The 15,887-nt window shown below is 39.1% G+C and overlaps 1 protein-coding gene across 9 annotated transcripts in view; it reads right to left on the bottom strand.

Annotated features, from left to right (window-relative positions):
• The window catches only part of GTF2I (general transcription factor IIi), a 123,434-nt gene that overhangs the window by 90,874 nt on the left and 16,673 nt on the right, over nt 1–15,887 (bottom strand). For all 9 annotated transcript variants that reach the window (XM_087417779.1, XM_004442101.3, XM_087417781.1 and 6 more), the window contains 5 exons: nt 9,448–9,551; nt 4,863–5,001; nt 1,987–2,121; nt 810–993; nt 57–85 (listed from right to left, as the gene is read on the bottom strand). In XM_087417779.1, coding sequence (XP_087273905.1) covers nt 57–85; nt 810–993; nt 1,987–2,121; nt 4,863–5,001; nt 9,448–9,546 — 586 coding nt within the window. In that variant the 5' untranslated portion in view covers nt 9,547–9,551. The remainder of the gene's footprint in view (nt 1–56; nt 86–809; nt 994–1,986; nt 2,122–4,862; nt 5,002–9,447; nt 9,552–15,887) is intronic.

Genomic DNA, 15,887 nt, shown 5'->3' with positions numbered 1-15,887 from the left:
TTGGCACAAGTTTAGGAACCCATCCAGCTACCATGTAAAGCAAAACAATCACTTACCTAGGTGCTTCTTTGGCTCTAGGAAAGGTCTGCATTAAAACAAAACAAAAAACTATACATGAATACACAAAATTATTATAAAGCATACATTTCAATGACTTCTACAGAAAACAAGAATTGAAGAACATGGTGCAGTCTATACAGAAGTCAAAATAAATAGTATACCCCTGAAATTTATGTTATAAATCAATGTGACCTCGATAATAATTTAATGAAAAATTTTTGAGTATATTAAAATAAGCTGATAAGAAACGATGAAATCCATCCATTTGTGACAACATGGATGGACATTGAGGGTATAATGCAAAGTGAAATAAGTCAGAGGGAGAAGGTCAAATACCATATGATTTCCTTCATTAAGTAGTAGATAATAATAACAATAAACAAACACATAGGGACAGAGAGTGGATTGGTGGTTACCAGAGGGGAAGGGGGGAGGGAGGAGGGTGAAAGGGATAATTCAGTACATGTGTGTGCTGATGGGTTGTAATTAGTATTTTGGTGGTGAACATGATGTAGTCCATGCAGAAATAGAAGTACAATGATGTACACCTGAAATTTTTACAATGTTATAAACCAATGTTACTGCAATAAACAAAAAATTAAAAATAAATAAATAAATAAAAATAAATAAATAAATAAAAATAAAAATAAAAATAGGCCTTTGTACCAGAAAAAAAATAAAATAAAATAAGCTGAATATTTAACTTTACATGAATAAACTATTCATGGGCAAGGGAGAAAGTACTTCACCTCTTAATGATAAATGAAATCCCTGCTTTGTTCTCCAAAATCCATTTCAGGGTTGCAAGATCATAGTTCTCAGGATGTTTAAAGGCAACTCCTTCCGGAAGCCCCTGCACTACCACAGCCGACTGATCTCGTAGCATCTTCTCATATGGAACAGGTACCACTGTTGATTTGCCTAAAGCTTTCCCTGGGGGTGAGGGACAGGGATAAGGTGGACAGAGGATAAATATCATTAAACGGTAAGATTAAAAGCCCATCATTAGTTCACCACGGCTCAATAAATGGCATTCATGCCTTTCTGTAGTATCTGATTTTAAACTGCTTTGAAACACTACAAGGTCCCAGTTCCGTGTCAGCAGAAGCTCTGAACCTGAAATCCAAGGGCCACAAGGAAAAGTACATAAAATATTTACTAAAACCCACACAAGAGGAAAGGAACAATGGCTGATTTCTTGCACTATTCTGTATCTTTACGATGGTCTCCCTGGCATAACACAATCTTTCGTATATAATTCAGCCTCAGAACATGAAAGCCCAACAAATCCAGCTGTTACCATAAAATATCAAGGCAACTTTTGGCTAATGCTCTCATTGAAAACTTATTAGAGAAACACACCTACATTCATAAATGCTTGTATTCTGTCAGCCTGTCTGTGTGTATCAGGCAGTGAGCCCACAGACGCTAGAAACCCCATACCCCAGAGCTAATTTTACCTACAACCTCATAGTGTAACCTATATCCTACCCCTTTGACTGTTTTTCTTAAAAGAGCTTTGTTTACCATGTAATTGGATTAACAAAAGGTTGTTTTCAGGGAAACTGGCAAGATCAGCATGCCTGTCAAAAATAAACAGCTCTCTTGGGTGATTATGATGTGTGAATGTAGGTTCTCTGGTAGGGGATGTTGATGTGGGGGATCTATATGTGTGTGGGGGCAAGGAGTATAAGGGAAATCTCTACCTTAATTTTGCTGTGAACCTAAAACTGCTATTAAAAAACAAAAAACCCTCTAATAGCTACATTTGTTTCTGGGTTCCTTCAAACTGGAAATAAAAAGTAAGGTAGTTCCTAATGGTAACCCAGTATTTGGAAATTAATCTGTTCAATTTCTGAAGGCATGCTGTATGATTGTCACATCAATGTAATCTACCCTTCAGAAGACTCAAGTACACCACCCTACCATAGCAAAAGCAGAAATAGTCTTCAACTGTTTTTCTGAGTGTTTCAATCTCTACAGCATCTACACTCATCCGATTCGCCTGGGATGTAGATTTCATTTTATGCATCTCTGCAGCCTTTTCTTCTTCTTCAACACCTGTAAAATAATTAATGATATAAAAGGCCCATATCCATTATCTTAATATTTGGCTTTTAGTAAGAATATTTTTTCCTATACTCTAACATTTATGATTTTTTACATAAAGACAGAAAGGAAAGGGAGGAGAAAGAACACCTAAAAGACATAAATGACTTGAACGGAAATAAGAAATGGTGATCATCTCTGATCTAAGTGTAGCTTTAAGCTAAAATGTCTACAAACAACAAATTAGCTACCGGTTCTTTAAAAAGAAAAGATACCTTAAGAGAAATTTATCAGCATCAAACTTAGATATGGGAAGATTATCATCGCAAAAAAGCATTGCAGACTCGCAAAGTCCAAGACCACATCCAACAGACACCTACGGCTACTGTGCACTTGAAGCGCAAGTAGTCCAAATTAAGGTGTGTTCTAAGTTTCCAACACACACTGGATTTTGAAGACTTAGTAGAAAAAACAGTATGCAAAATATCCCACTGATCATTTTTTACGCTAATTGTTAAATGATACTGCTTTTGATATATCAGGTTAAAATATAACTACTAAAATGAATTTCACTTTTTTATCCTTACTTTTTATTAATGTCATAACTACAAAATTTTAAATTACATGAGTGATTCACATTATATTTCTATCGGATAGTGCTTTGCTGAACCCTGAAAAACAGCTCAGAATTCTCCCTTTTTTTTTTTTTTTGAGGAAGATCAGCCCTGAGCTAACATCTATTGCCAATCCTCCTCCTTTTTTTCACCCCTTTCTCCCAAAAGCCCCAATAGATAGTTGTATGTCATAGTTGCACATGCGTCTAGTTGCTGTATGTGGGATGCCGCCTCAGCATGGCCGGACAAGCCGTGTGTCAGTGCACACCTGGGATCCGAACCCGGCCACCAGTAGCGGAGCGCACGTACTTAACCGCTAAGCCATGGGGCCGGCCCCTCCCCAAGAATTTCTAAAACTGACTCATAAACCTATTGATTTGGTTTCAGAAGACCATTACTGATCCTTATCTACAAAATAATTGAGAGAAATAAATATTAGGTACTTAAGAATTACATCCAAAGACTATTCTCCATGGCATCAAATTATTGGTAACAGAAAGAAACTAACAGGCAGGGACTACAATTTGCAACTGAGGACAATTCCCCTAATGCTTACTTCTAACCTTTGAAGAACCACATAAGCAAGGCAGTACAGGGAAGGGAAATATAAACACAGCTGCCAATGGGATTACAGTATTCATAGGACAGATGGCAACTGGAATACACATAATCAAAACATTATTAGTATAAAATTAAATACACAAAATCTCAAAATGATAAGAAATAATTTTTTAAAAATTTTAAACAGGGGACCAGCCCGGTGGTGTAGTGGTTAAGTGCACGTGCTCCGCTGCGGCAGCCCGGGGTTCAAATCCCGGCACGCACTGACACACCGCTTGCCAAGCCATGCTGTGGCAGCAACCCACATAAAGTGGAGGAAGATGGGCACGGATGTTAGCCCAGGGCCAGACTTCCTCAGCAAAAAAAAGAGGACGATTGGCAGATGTTAGCTCAGGGCTGATCTTCCTCACAAAAAAAAAAAAAAATTTTTTAAACAGATTACTACCATAAAGCTTAAAAGATTATACCTGGAGGGAGAGGCCTACAGTGAAGGGGAGAAGATGTTTTTTTAAAAGGACTAAAAATACAATTGAGAATTGAAATTAAGGAATTTAAAACACTATTTTTACTCACCCATGATCTGCCCGATTTATCATGAATTGGATCTAACCTGATAATGGAAATTTAAGTTTGGATCTTAAAGACATATGTATTATATGCCTATAGATATCCCTACCTTATTTGTTCTCTTTCCATGTTTAAGAAAATGCTTTATCACTGAGTTAATACAAAACCTATGGACAGTGTTAGGTTAAACACAGATGCAGGGCCGGCCCCGTGGCTTAGTGGTTGGGTGCACGTGCTCCACTGATGGCGGCCCGGGTTTGGATCCTGGGCGCACACCGACACACTGCTTCTCCGGCCATGCTGGGGCCGAGTCCCACATACAGCAACTAGAAGGCTGTGCAGCTATGACATACAACTATCTACTGGGGCTTTGGGGGGAAAATAAATAAATAAAAGTTTAAAAAAAAAAAAAAACAGATGCAAACACTATGCAACTGTGAAAGGCCATAGGTATGGACACCCATACAGTAACTCTCTCTACTACGTTTGCTCCAGTGTCAAATAAGTTCGCCACTTGGATGAAGTCCTGCTTGGAGGATCACAAAAGTCACTGAGGACTCTGCCAAGTTGATTCCACTGACAGAGTCAGGGAGACCTGTTTACCTCTGCATCATGCTTACACAAATTTTATACACAGAAAAAGACTTGTTTTCAACACATCAAATATCTATCAAGAAAACAACTGCTTATCTGAATAAGAACTTCTAATCAATTCAAAATTTCTCTACCTTCTCTCTAATGCATTCCACCAATCCAGAGTAACGACAAGCAAGAAGCACAGTACAATAAATATTTACCATTTTTCTTAAACTCTTCAGTATTTATCCTTATATATAACACTATGTCAGTGATTCATTTTGAGCATTTTGAAATGTCTCTCCATGGACATTCCAGAAAGTCTTGTTTTAGTATAAATCTCATTCTGCTTTAGAAGAAAGTAGGATATGCATTATCCATAAATATTTAGATTTAATATTTATGAAATACAAAAGACAAAAATACAATACCTACAGTATTTTACGAAGTCCTTCTGAAAATCCTTCCTGGTGTTGACAAAAGCACGTCCTCGCTCAGTCCCAACGACAAACACGTCTGTCTCATACACTGCGATGCAGGCCACTTCTGCCTTGGACTTGGCCAGTTCTTTACACTGAAATACAAACAGCAACTCTTATGTTATAATGTTATACACAGATGTTTAAAAGCACCATTTCTACTGGATGAATAAGATAATCACTTAAACTGTCGTAACACATAATCTGGAATCAGGTGATGTTCCTAGCTTCTTGCCTTAAGTTACCATATACAAAAGAGAGGCCTCATTTCTTTTAAGGCATCTCTCTTTCTAAAGAGTTTTTAACCCTGATTTTAAACAAAAGAAAACACAGAATTCATAAGGGGAAAAAAAGCATAAATCGCTTGTAATCTGTTATAGGTCAAATTCCCAAGCAACAGACTCAGATTTGCACACAGGCCTCCTGCAGAGTCCTCTCAGTAACAAGAGCTGTGAGGTGTGAGGGGAGCAGGACTCGGCAGAGGGCAAGGCGAACACTGCCGTAGCTACAACAGGGGAGCCAGGGGCCGAGTGACCCTCCTCAAGGAAGGGGAGTGACCCTGGACAAGGGAGCCTCCACCACTCACAGCAGCAGGGGGCACTAGTGCCATCAGTCCAAAACGGAGGTCTGGACGCCAAACCAAAACATCCGCTACATCATCCCACCTCCAGAAGCATCTCCGTACACAGACAACCAGAATCACATTTAGGTGAGATACTTTTACTAGTTCTGACTTGTACTAAGTATAATCCTATGAGATTAAATATTCTTTAAAATCTTAATAGAGTACTACATGATATTCCATTTTATAAATATACAATAATTCATTTAGTGTTAACATTATTGAAAATGTTGGTGATTCCAACTGTCACTCCTAAAAATAACATGGAAATAATAATCTGGGAACAAAATATTTACATGTACCTTTCTCAGAAAAGAGTCAGAGAAGTAAACAACAAAGTCAAAAAACTGATTCTGAAAGTAAATACTTCCCAAGTTCTCAAAACCTACTGCAAATTGCTTTCTAAGAAGGTTCTATCAGGGCCGGCCCCGTGGCTTGGTGGTTAAGTGCACGTGCTCCGATGCTGGTGGCCCGGGTTCAGATCCCGGGCGCGCACCGAGGCACCACTTCTCCGTCCATCCTGAGGCCGAGTCCCACATAGAGCAACTAGAAGGATGTGCAGCTATGACATACAACTATCTACTGGGGCTTTGGGGGGAAAAAATAAATAAATAAAATCTTTAAAAAAAAAAAAAAAAAAAAAGAAGGTTCTATCAGATTATACTCCCACCTGCAATTCTAGAGGAACTAACTCACAATATCCTAGCAAATGTTACCGTGTAACTTTTCCAGAAAATTTCTCTTGTTTGCTGAAGAAGATTGGCCCTGGGCTAACATCCATGCCTATCTTCCTCTACTTTATATAGGACGCCGCCACAGCATGGCTTGACAAGCGGTGCATCAGTGCACGCACCCAGGATCCGAACCTGAGAACCCCAGGCCGCCACAGCAGAGCACATGAACTTAATCACTATGCCACTGGGCCAGCCCATCCAGAAACATTTTTAAAGGGTACCTTAGTAAAATCAATAATCCACTGATTGGTATTAAAATTAAAGAGTATTGTACCTTAGATAATTTTCTGGAAATGAGAACATACTTTGTTTATTTTTCTGCTCTGTTAGTAGTGTGTTTCCCTATTGATGCATAAAAGTACCACACTGACTTTAGGCACAGAAAAGCTGTTTATGGAATTAAATGCATAATTACATATATTTTCTTCTGGTTTTTTAAATTTGTCTTAACATAACCATTTTTTATTTTTACTCATCTAGCATTTAACTTGGCACGTGATAAAGATTTAAAAGGTTTTGTGTTTTTTTTTTGCCAAATAGCCTACTATCATTTGTTGAAAACTACAGCTTTCCTCTATTTGTTTTTGATCTGTACAATAATTATCCTCTAATTTCTTAAACGGAAATTACTTGTATAATCTGCTTTATAACGTTATCTCGAAAAAATAATTTTATACCTCCTGCAATGATCAGAAATCTCTTGAACTATACTAAAGCCACAGGAGAGAACTTCTGGCCTACAGGTCAGCCAACAAAATGTTCCCAGAATGAAGCATGATACTGTGCTATAATTCTATTACATCATATTTGTATGAGAACTACTGTGGCTGCTCACCTGTAAGGAACTATTATTTACTTACCTTGTGATAAATGAGGGTGCATTCTTGCTCTTAGTTGGACAATCCTGTCACCAAAGGCAGTATTTATAAAACAGCAAAGTAAGAGTCACATACTGTCCAAAGATTAAATCAAAGAAATCTATGGGTCAAGGGAAGGATGAAGCCGACCTATACACCTATAATTATACTTCCTAATACACAACCAGGAACATAAGGAGAGACATCCTTACTCCTGCTGGTGAGGAGGAAATAAAAGCTGAGAATAATGAAGTGACTTTGCTAAAGATGAGAAAACTATACAGACACACTAAGGAAGAGAATGGGTCCTAAGTGACCCTATGTTATTCTACATAGAGAATGGTATGAAAGAAAATTATTTTAGTATCAACAGTAGGATTTAATCTCTCAATTATCATTTAACATTACAGCCACTACAAGGCTGAAATAAGTGACATTTGGAAAATAACAATATATAGCCACTGACCATGCTAAAATTTATTTCTTTAAAGAGATAATTTTTTAAATTCATAAATAGTAGGAAAAAGAAAAAAAAAAATGCCCTACGGGGAAAACAAAAAAGAATCTACAATGTCATACTGAGACCTGTGAGGCTAAAAACTATGTAATACTAGTCAACACTTAAGACAGGAAATATATAGCCTCCTCCTTAGAATATTTAATACCAGTGTGTCAGAAAATAGTTAAGTCTGAGGCTTTTTTTTTTTTTTTTTTTTTTGGTGAGGAAGATCGGCCCTGAGCTAACATCTGCCAATCCTCCTCTTTTTGCTGAGGAAGATAGGCTCTGGGCTAACATCCGTGTCCATCTTCCTCCACTTTATATGGGATGCCGCCACAGCATGGTTTGACAAGCAGTGCGTCAGTGCGTGCCCAAGATCCAAACCGGTGAACCCTAGGCCACTGCAGCAGAGCGCCCGCACTTAACCACTTGCGCCACCAGGTCGGCCCCAGTCTGATGCTTTTTTTTAAACAATTTTTTCTTTTTAAAGATTTTATTTATTTATGTTTTTTCCCCCCAAAGCCCCAGTAGATAGCCACATGTCATAGCTGCACATCCTTCTAGTTGCTGCATGTGGGACGCGGCCCCAGAATGGCCGGACAAGCAGCGCGTCAGCGCGCGCCTGGGATCTGATCCCGGGCTGCCAGCAGCAGAGTGGGCGCACTTAACTGCTAAGCCACGGGGCTAGCCCTGATGCTTTTTAAATCTATAAGCTCAAATACTTATGTTTCCAGCTATGTATCCATAAAAATATGATAAGCAAATTGTATTACTATCATCACAGTAACACAAATTATAGCAAAAGAATAATACTTAATATTTCTCTATAATTATGTATGCAATATAGGTTTTTTAAAAATAAAGAGCTAACACATTACGTATTTAGTAAAAGGTGGAAGAGTAAGGACTACTGTGAATGCACAGCACAATAAAATATAGACACAAAATAGTGAATATGCTCTTAGAGCCCAAAATTCTGGTGATGTTCTTTATGTAGATACAATAAAACATCAGCACCACACTACGATACACAAATTCATTCTGAGTAACTTCAATTATTACACATAAATTCAAAGTTAACGCCTGCAAAACAAGGGATTGTCTAAGATATTGGTAGGTAAAAAAATTAAACATTTAGATCAGTTAAGAAGATTCTGAAACATGGTAATAAAATTTGATTTGAAAGGCTTCAATTCACAACTATTATTCAAGCAAAACAACTATTCTTTTTATTTTTTTATTTTATGTTTTTGTGAGGAAGATCAGCCCTGAGCTAACATCCATCCTAATCCTCCTCTTTTTGCTGAGGAAGACCGGCTCTCAGCTAACATCTATTGCCAATCCTCCTCCTTTTTTTCCCCAAAGCCGCAGTAGATAGTTGTACGTCATAGCTGCACATCCTTCTAGTTGCTGTATGTGGGATGCGACCTCAGCATGGCTGTAGAAGCGGTGCGTTGGTGCATGCCCAGGATCCAAACCCCGGCCGCCAGTAGCAGAGCGCACGCACTTAACCACTAAGCCACGGGGCCGGCCCCAAAACAACTATTCTTATTAAAACTAAAAAACAGGCCTGCCCTAGTGGCCTAGTAGTTAAGCTTGGTGCGCTCTGCTTCGGCAGCCCGGGTTCAGTTCCCAGGCATGGACCTATACCACTCATCGGTGGCCATAACATGGTGGCGACCCACGTACAACATAGAAGGCAAATCTCCTTCAGCAACAAAAAAAAACAACTAAAAAATATATGTTTTACAAAAAATAAATCAGTCTCATCCACGAGCCCAATCCCATCTAACTATGACACATTTTATAGAACTGTAAAACCATCTCACCATGGACTCAAGAGCAGACATCAGGAACGTCACCACCATCCTGCTCTCCGAGGACTCCTCATCTTCGACAGGCAGGGTAGACATTGCTACTTGGGCCATGATCCCTAGGAAAGAGAAGTCATAAGAAAGTGAGTGGCAGGAATCCACAACGTCCTTCTAAACATAAGTTTAGAGCTGTAAGGGTCCTCCACAGACTGCCTAATTTACAGTTTTCTCGCATTAGAGAAAAAATAAGGCTCAGAAACCAAGTGTTCTATTTGCTGAAAATTCGTATAAGAAAATCTATCCTTTAACTTTCCATCTAGTTTTATTTCCATAAAATTTGGTCAGCATCACCCCCCCACAAAATAAATTCAGATGTCACCCAGAACCAGTTAAAATGGCTCCCAAGTGAGAGGAAGAGGTGATGCACTTCACAGCCCAGTGCCAGTTTTTCATAGTTTAACATAGAAATCCATGGAAAGTCCCCTTTCTCCCATGCACACACTGATGATGGAAAAGAGCAGGTAAATCAGACCAAGGCTGGGGGTGGGGGGGACTCCCTCTTTCTTATAGGAAGGAAACAGGTTGCAGGACAAAAACCATCTAAGTTCCTTTACAATACAGCATATTATTCTCTTTAGAAAACATTTTCTGATACTTTGGTATCAGCAAAGAGCCTCAGTGAATTTCAAGCACTATAAAAATACAACACAAAGATTAAATAGTAAGTGTTGGCAGGGATGTGGAGAAACTGGAACCCTTGTGCACTGCTGTTAGGGATGTAAAATGGTGCCTCCACTGTAGAAAATAGTTTGGCAGTTCTTAAAAAAAATTAAATGGAATTACCATTTAGCAGCAATTCTACTTCTGGATATATACCCAAAAGAACTAAAAGCAGGCTCTCAAACAGATACTTGTATACCCAGGTTCATAGTAGCATTATTCACAGTAGCCAAAAGGTGGAAACACCAAAATATCCATTGTCAGATGAACAGATAAACAAAATGTGATAGATAACATACAATGGAATATAATTCAGCCTTAAAAAGTAATGAAGTTCTGATACATATTACAACATGGATGAACCTTGAAAATATTATTCTAAGGGAAATAACCCAGACACAAAAGGACAAATATTGTGTGATTCCAGTCACACAAGATACCTATAATATCAAATTCATAGAGACAGAAAGTAGAATGGTGGTTACCAGGGACTAGGAAGAGGGAGTCATGGGGAGTTAGTGTTTAATGTGTACAGAGTTTTAGTTTGGCATGATAAAAAAGTTCTGGAGATAGAGAGTGGTGATGTCGCATAACAATGTGAATGTACGTAATGCCAGGGAACTATACACTTAAAAGTAGTTAAAAATGGTAAATTTTATCAAAATTAAAAAGCAAAAGTATACCACATAAAGACACTCTAAGAAGCCAAAATCTAAAGCAAATTTTTAAAAATTCTAATACTAAAAAAAATTGTTTTTCTATGAACAGTATGAAAATTAGATGCCTGTTAAAAATTATCCCTTTCAATTTAGTTGAATTATTTCTAGTTTTAGTGGTAGATCCAATAATCAAATGAACTTACTACGAAAGGATGACTAAACAATTATGTACTGGAAGCATGGAATTCTACAAATACATCTATGTATATAAATTAATTTACTGAAGACACCTGGATATGCCTTAACTGAAGTCCCAATATTCCAAAGAACATGCTGAGTTGTTAGCATGAAAATAGTTTTTGGCTAAAAATGCACGTAAATCTTTTCTCTATTATTAAAGAGGATGATCTATTTCCCTATTATTAAAAACTGATCTAGCCCCACCATCTGTTACCACATGAATTAACTGCTAGGCTAGATTTGGGCATCAATAAGTACAGAAGTATATGTATCTAGGAAATAAAACTTTTTTTTTTTTTTTTTTGGTAAGGAAGATCAGCCCTGAGCAAACAACCATGCTAATCCTCCCTCTTTTGTTGAAGAAGACCGGCTCTGAGCTAACATCTATTGCCAATCCTCGTCCTTGTTGTTCCGCAAAGCCCCAGTAGATAGTTGTATGTCATAGCTGCACATCCTTCTAGTTGCTGTATGTGGGACATGGCCTCAGCGTGGCCGGAGAAGCGGTGCCTTGATGCGCGACCAGGATCCAAACCCAGGCCGCATAGCGGAGCACGTCCACTTAACCACTAACTACACCACCGGGCAGCCCCGGAAATAAAACTTTATAATGAAAAACAGTAATAAAAACAATTGACACTTATCACCACATCTGTGAACAAACAGAAGCAATTTTGTTTCCCAAAACAAGATCTCTACTCTGAACGGAGACAGAAAAAGGAATATCAAGCAGGAGAATGGTTAGAGCACAGAAATTATTTTCCGTAACAGCCTAGGTCCCATTCTTTTCCCTTGAATAAATATTTAGGTAAATTTATATTAAAATGTGGCTCACTCTGGGGCCGTGCCCAGTGGCGCAAGCAGTTACGTGCGCGCGCTCCGCTGCGGTGGCCCAGGGGTCGCCGCTTCGGATCCCGGGCGCGCAGCTACACGCCGCTTGTCAGGCCATGCTGTGGGGGCGTCCCGTATAAAGTGGAGGAAGATGGGCACGGACGTTAGCCCAGGGCCAGTCTTCCTCAGCAAAAAGAGGAGGATTGGCAGAAGTTAGCACAGGGCTGATCTCCTCACACACACAAAAAATAAATAAATAAATAAATAAACAAACAAAATAAAATGTGGCTCACTCAAAATGGACAACAAAGGCATATTATTTTCCCATTATCAGAATGCTCACTTAGAATATACTGTCATTATTTCTGAAAGTTCACACTATTTCTTAATAATCTCACTTTTCCTTTAATTCTTCAGCAAGAGAAAAAGGACACGTGTTCTTGTTTTACAAATGCAATGATTTGTGAAGGTGATATAGCCACTATCAGGGCCAGAACATACACCAGGACAATTTTCAGCCCACTGCAGTTTCCGCTTCTCACCTTAAACTGCATAAATCTGCTATGACGTGATTCACTCGCAACGTGTGTTAAGAAATGGGAGCGATGCCACACCATCAGCTCATGGGGGTGTCAGAGGCGATGCGAGTTCCTATCTCATTAGCAGGCTTTTCAGGAGGAGGCATCATAGCACTTTTCAATGGAAAGAACCTTGGAGGTGACCAAGTCCAGTCAGACTTGATGGGGAAGCATGCATTTTCTTTGGGGCTTCCTGCTCTCTAGAAATGGGGCATCTGCATTAACAAATTCACTGAACCCTTCTTTGCTCGTCTCAAGAGGTCATTTCCATAGATAATCTTTAGTCAAGACTATTTGTGGAACATTCCCTGCAGCCCTCACTCCACCACTAACCGCTGCCTCTCTCTCCTCCCTTTCCCAGAAAGAAACTGCCATCACCCAGTAGCATTAAGACCAACACCAGAGGACACACCAGGCCAGGTGGTGACGCAAGCTTATGGAGCATGAGGCATGAGGCACTGGTCTCCAAGAGAACACACAGCCAGGAAAGCCCAGTGGCAGGTTCCTCAGACCACTAACCAGCCCTATGAGCCCAGTGGGCTGTACCAAGCTCTTCTTCTATGAACAGAGACACTAAATCAACCACTTCCTATGAAGGTTCCTTTCACCCCTGACCTTTCATGAGCCCTCTCATTTTAAAATAAGAGCGGCCCGGTGGCATAGCAGTGAAGTTCACACACTCCACTTCAGTGGCCCGGGGGTTCACAGGTTCGTATTCTGGGCGAGGACCTATGCACCACTTATCAAGCCATGCTGTGGCGGGGTCCCATATAAAGTGGAGGAAGATGGGCACAGATGTTAGCCCAGGGCCAGTCTTCCTCAGCATAAAAGAAGAGGATTGACAGATGTTAGCTCAGGGCTGATCTTCCTCAAAAAAAAAAAATAAAAATAATAACAGTGGGATAAACAAAAAAGAAATAAACATCTATTGAATATACCTGTCATGCTTTATTGGTCATCTTTTTCATATTCACAACAACCCTGTGAGGGAGAAAGAGTAAGAGCAAAAGAGCAAAATGGAAGCATCTGGGGAGCCTAGAGACAAGACCTTTAAAGGAGAGTGTTCCATACGCCACTGCAGCAGGACTCAGGCAGTCTTTTTTCTGGTTTAATTTAAACAGGTGTGTGTGTGTGTGTGTGTGTGTGTATCACTAAAAATTAACAAAAAAAAAATCACCAGGATATGATCCGTCATATCTATCATGTCGAAACTCAGAAATCTCCCAATAATAAGCCATGAAACCAAAAATGTGAAGCAACTACTACGGGACAGTTAGCTCTGCACCCATAAGGAATAAAAATAGGCACGATTTGTACTTCTTAACTTCATTAGTAATCGTTCTTTTGAACAAAAAGGAAAATAACCAAAATGATCGTGTGCTCCATAAAACAGTAAATACAAAAAGGATGGATCCCTCCAAATCTTTTTTTGTGTGTGAGGAAGATCAGCTCTGAGCTAACATCTATTGCCAATCTTCCTCCTTTTTTTTTCTCCCCAAAGCCCCAGTAGATAGTTGTATGTCATAGCTGCACAACCTTCTAGTTGCTGTATGTGGGACGCAGCCTCCATATGGCCGGAGAAACGGTGCGTCAGTGCGCGCCCGGGATCCGAACCCGGGGCCGCCAGTAGCGGAGCGCGTGCACTTAACCGCTAAGCCACGGGGGCCGGCCCCACTCCGAATCTTTTTAAACACACAAAAGAAAGAAAAACTGAAGTGACACAATTCAGAGGGTAAGCCCAATGTTAGATATGAAAATGACTTCAGATTTCTGGATTTGTAATTAATGTACTTCCTCCCCCACTGTGTATCTCTGATGCTGTCCTGGTAAAGGACGAGTAGTGTGAGGAGCAAAGGAAGAAGGAAGAAGACAATCCTTCTTTAGAAGGAAGAAGGCAATCACCCAAGGCAGAAAACCAGCAGTCAAGGAACAACCTGGAGAGTATCCCTCTAGAGACATGCCAGCCAACATGATAGCCAAAAGCAAGACGTAGCTATTTAAATTTAAATTAAGATTAATTAAAATTAAAAATTCAGTTCCTCAGTAGCATTAGCCATATTTCAAGCGCTCAGCAGCCACACGTAGCAAGTGGCTGCTGTACTGAAGATCACAGATAAAGAACATTTTCATCCATACAAAAACTATACTGCTATAGATTAAACTATGTTGAGTAAACTTATTTAAATTCTCATGACCTCTTGAGCCACCATGGTGGTAGTTGTAGTAAAAGAATGAGTTAACCAAGGGAAAAGAAAACTTGAGGGAACATGAGCCAGGATACAAAGTTCCATCCCAACTCCATGTGAGCATTCTTCACTGCCAATCTCCAAGGATTCCTTGCGCAAGAGTAGCCCCTAAAAGAGAGTAGCAAGGTAGCTTCCCTGAGAAAATGAACATAAGAGGAAGAGAGAAGTACAGTTTTATGATATGCTCAAGTTAAAATGCATAAGAGACATCAGAAACACAGATTCTCAGGATAAAGAAGTAAAATTCCAAAGAGCCTGACCCACTATCAGTAAAGTGACCTTGCCTCAATGATCAACTAGCATCATCCACTTGCCATATTACATATTTTTATAGAACAAGTTATCATTTAAATAGCTGCATAATAGACCATTAAAATGGAATCATACAATTTCTTTGCAGATCTTCTAAAATCGGCTTTTGCATTTTTATTTCCATATTTTAAAATTCTTAATAATGAAATATGTAAATAGCATGAACATCTTTATAGCTCTCAATACATAATGCCAAAATTTTTACGTTGCTACCAGAAATGTTTAACTATGCTAAATTCATCAGTCTCACCAACATTTTGGAGGGCTACAAGCTAATCACTGTGAATACCTCATTACTACTAAAATAGTTGAATTTTTTTCCTTACTAAATTTAGGAACACTTCTCATAAGTTTTATTATTTGTATTTCTTCTTGGGTGACTTATCATCTACTTAGGTCCTATGCCGATTATTAAACTGATACCTGAAGATGACTCTACATATTTGCATAAATTGTCAATAATTTTCAATCCCAGTTTGTTCTTTTAGTACCAATAATTGTTGTGTGAATTTACCTCCTTAATTATAAAACTTTTGTGTATGTGTATTTCAATTCTATATTTTTAAATATAATATTGTTTTTGTTTCCAATAATTTAATTTTCATTTTGATTTAATCACATATTGATGACATTCTTTGCTCACTCCTTCTGCTTGAAGTTAATTCCTGAGAATTTCTTTCTCATAGCAAACTGTTTTTGTTTGCTAAAAATTCTTCATTCTTGGGACTGGCCCAGTGGCACAGCAATTGGGTTCATGCACTCTGCTTCAGTGGCCCGGGGTTCACAGGTTCAGATCCCAGGCACAGACCTACGCAACGCTCATCAGGCCATGCTGTGGCAGCGTCCCATACAAAGCAGAGGAAGATGGGCAC

Source organism: Ceratotherium simum, chromosome 26 (genome assembly GCF_057802395.1).
Source record: "Ceratotherium simum simum isolate JZ-2026a chromosome 26, ASM5780239v1, whole genome shotgun sequence".
NCBI lineage: Eukaryota > Metazoa > Chordata > Mammalia > Perissodactyla > Rhinocerotidae > Ceratotherium > Ceratotherium simum.
Note: the sequence above shows the minus strand (reverse complement) of the source record. Positions and strands in the feature narration are given on the sequence as shown.